The 215-nt window shown below is 67.4% G+C and overlaps 1 protein-coding gene across 1 annotated transcript in view; it reads right to left on the reverse strand.

Annotated features, from left to right (window-relative positions):
- LOC104536868 (COBW domain-containing protein 2-like) overlaps positions 1-129 on the reverse strand; it is a 5,883-nt gene extending 5,754 nt beyond the window's left edge. Inside the window, exon 1 of the mRNA XM_010179602.1 lies at positions 18-129. Coding sequence (XP_010177904.1) covers positions 18-129 — 112 coding nt within the window. The remainder of the gene's footprint in view (positions 1-17) is intronic.
- Positions 130-215: the final 86 nt, after the last annotated feature.

Genomic DNA, 215 nt, shown 5'->3' on the forward strand with positions numbered 1-215 from the left:
GGCAGGCCGCTCCTCACCTAAGTAGCCCGTGATGATGGTCACGGGGATCTTTCCGCTGGGGCTGGGCTCCGTCTCCTCCACGCCGCCGGCGTCCATCGGGACCAGGTCCGGACAGTCTTCGTCCTCCATGAGAGCGCGGGGCGCCTGCAGCTCGGCGCAGCCCAATTAGCCCCGGCTACGGAAGAAATAGAGATGCAGGGCAGGCGAGTCGGCGG

This window comes from Mesitornis unicolor, unplaced genomic scaffold, assembly GCF_000695765.1.
Source record: "Mesitornis unicolor isolate BGI_N332 unplaced genomic scaffold, ASM69576v1 scaffold19782, whole genome shotgun sequence".
Lineage (NCBI taxonomy): Eukaryota > Metazoa > Chordata > Aves > Mesitornithiformes > Mesitornithidae > Mesitornis > Mesitornis unicolor.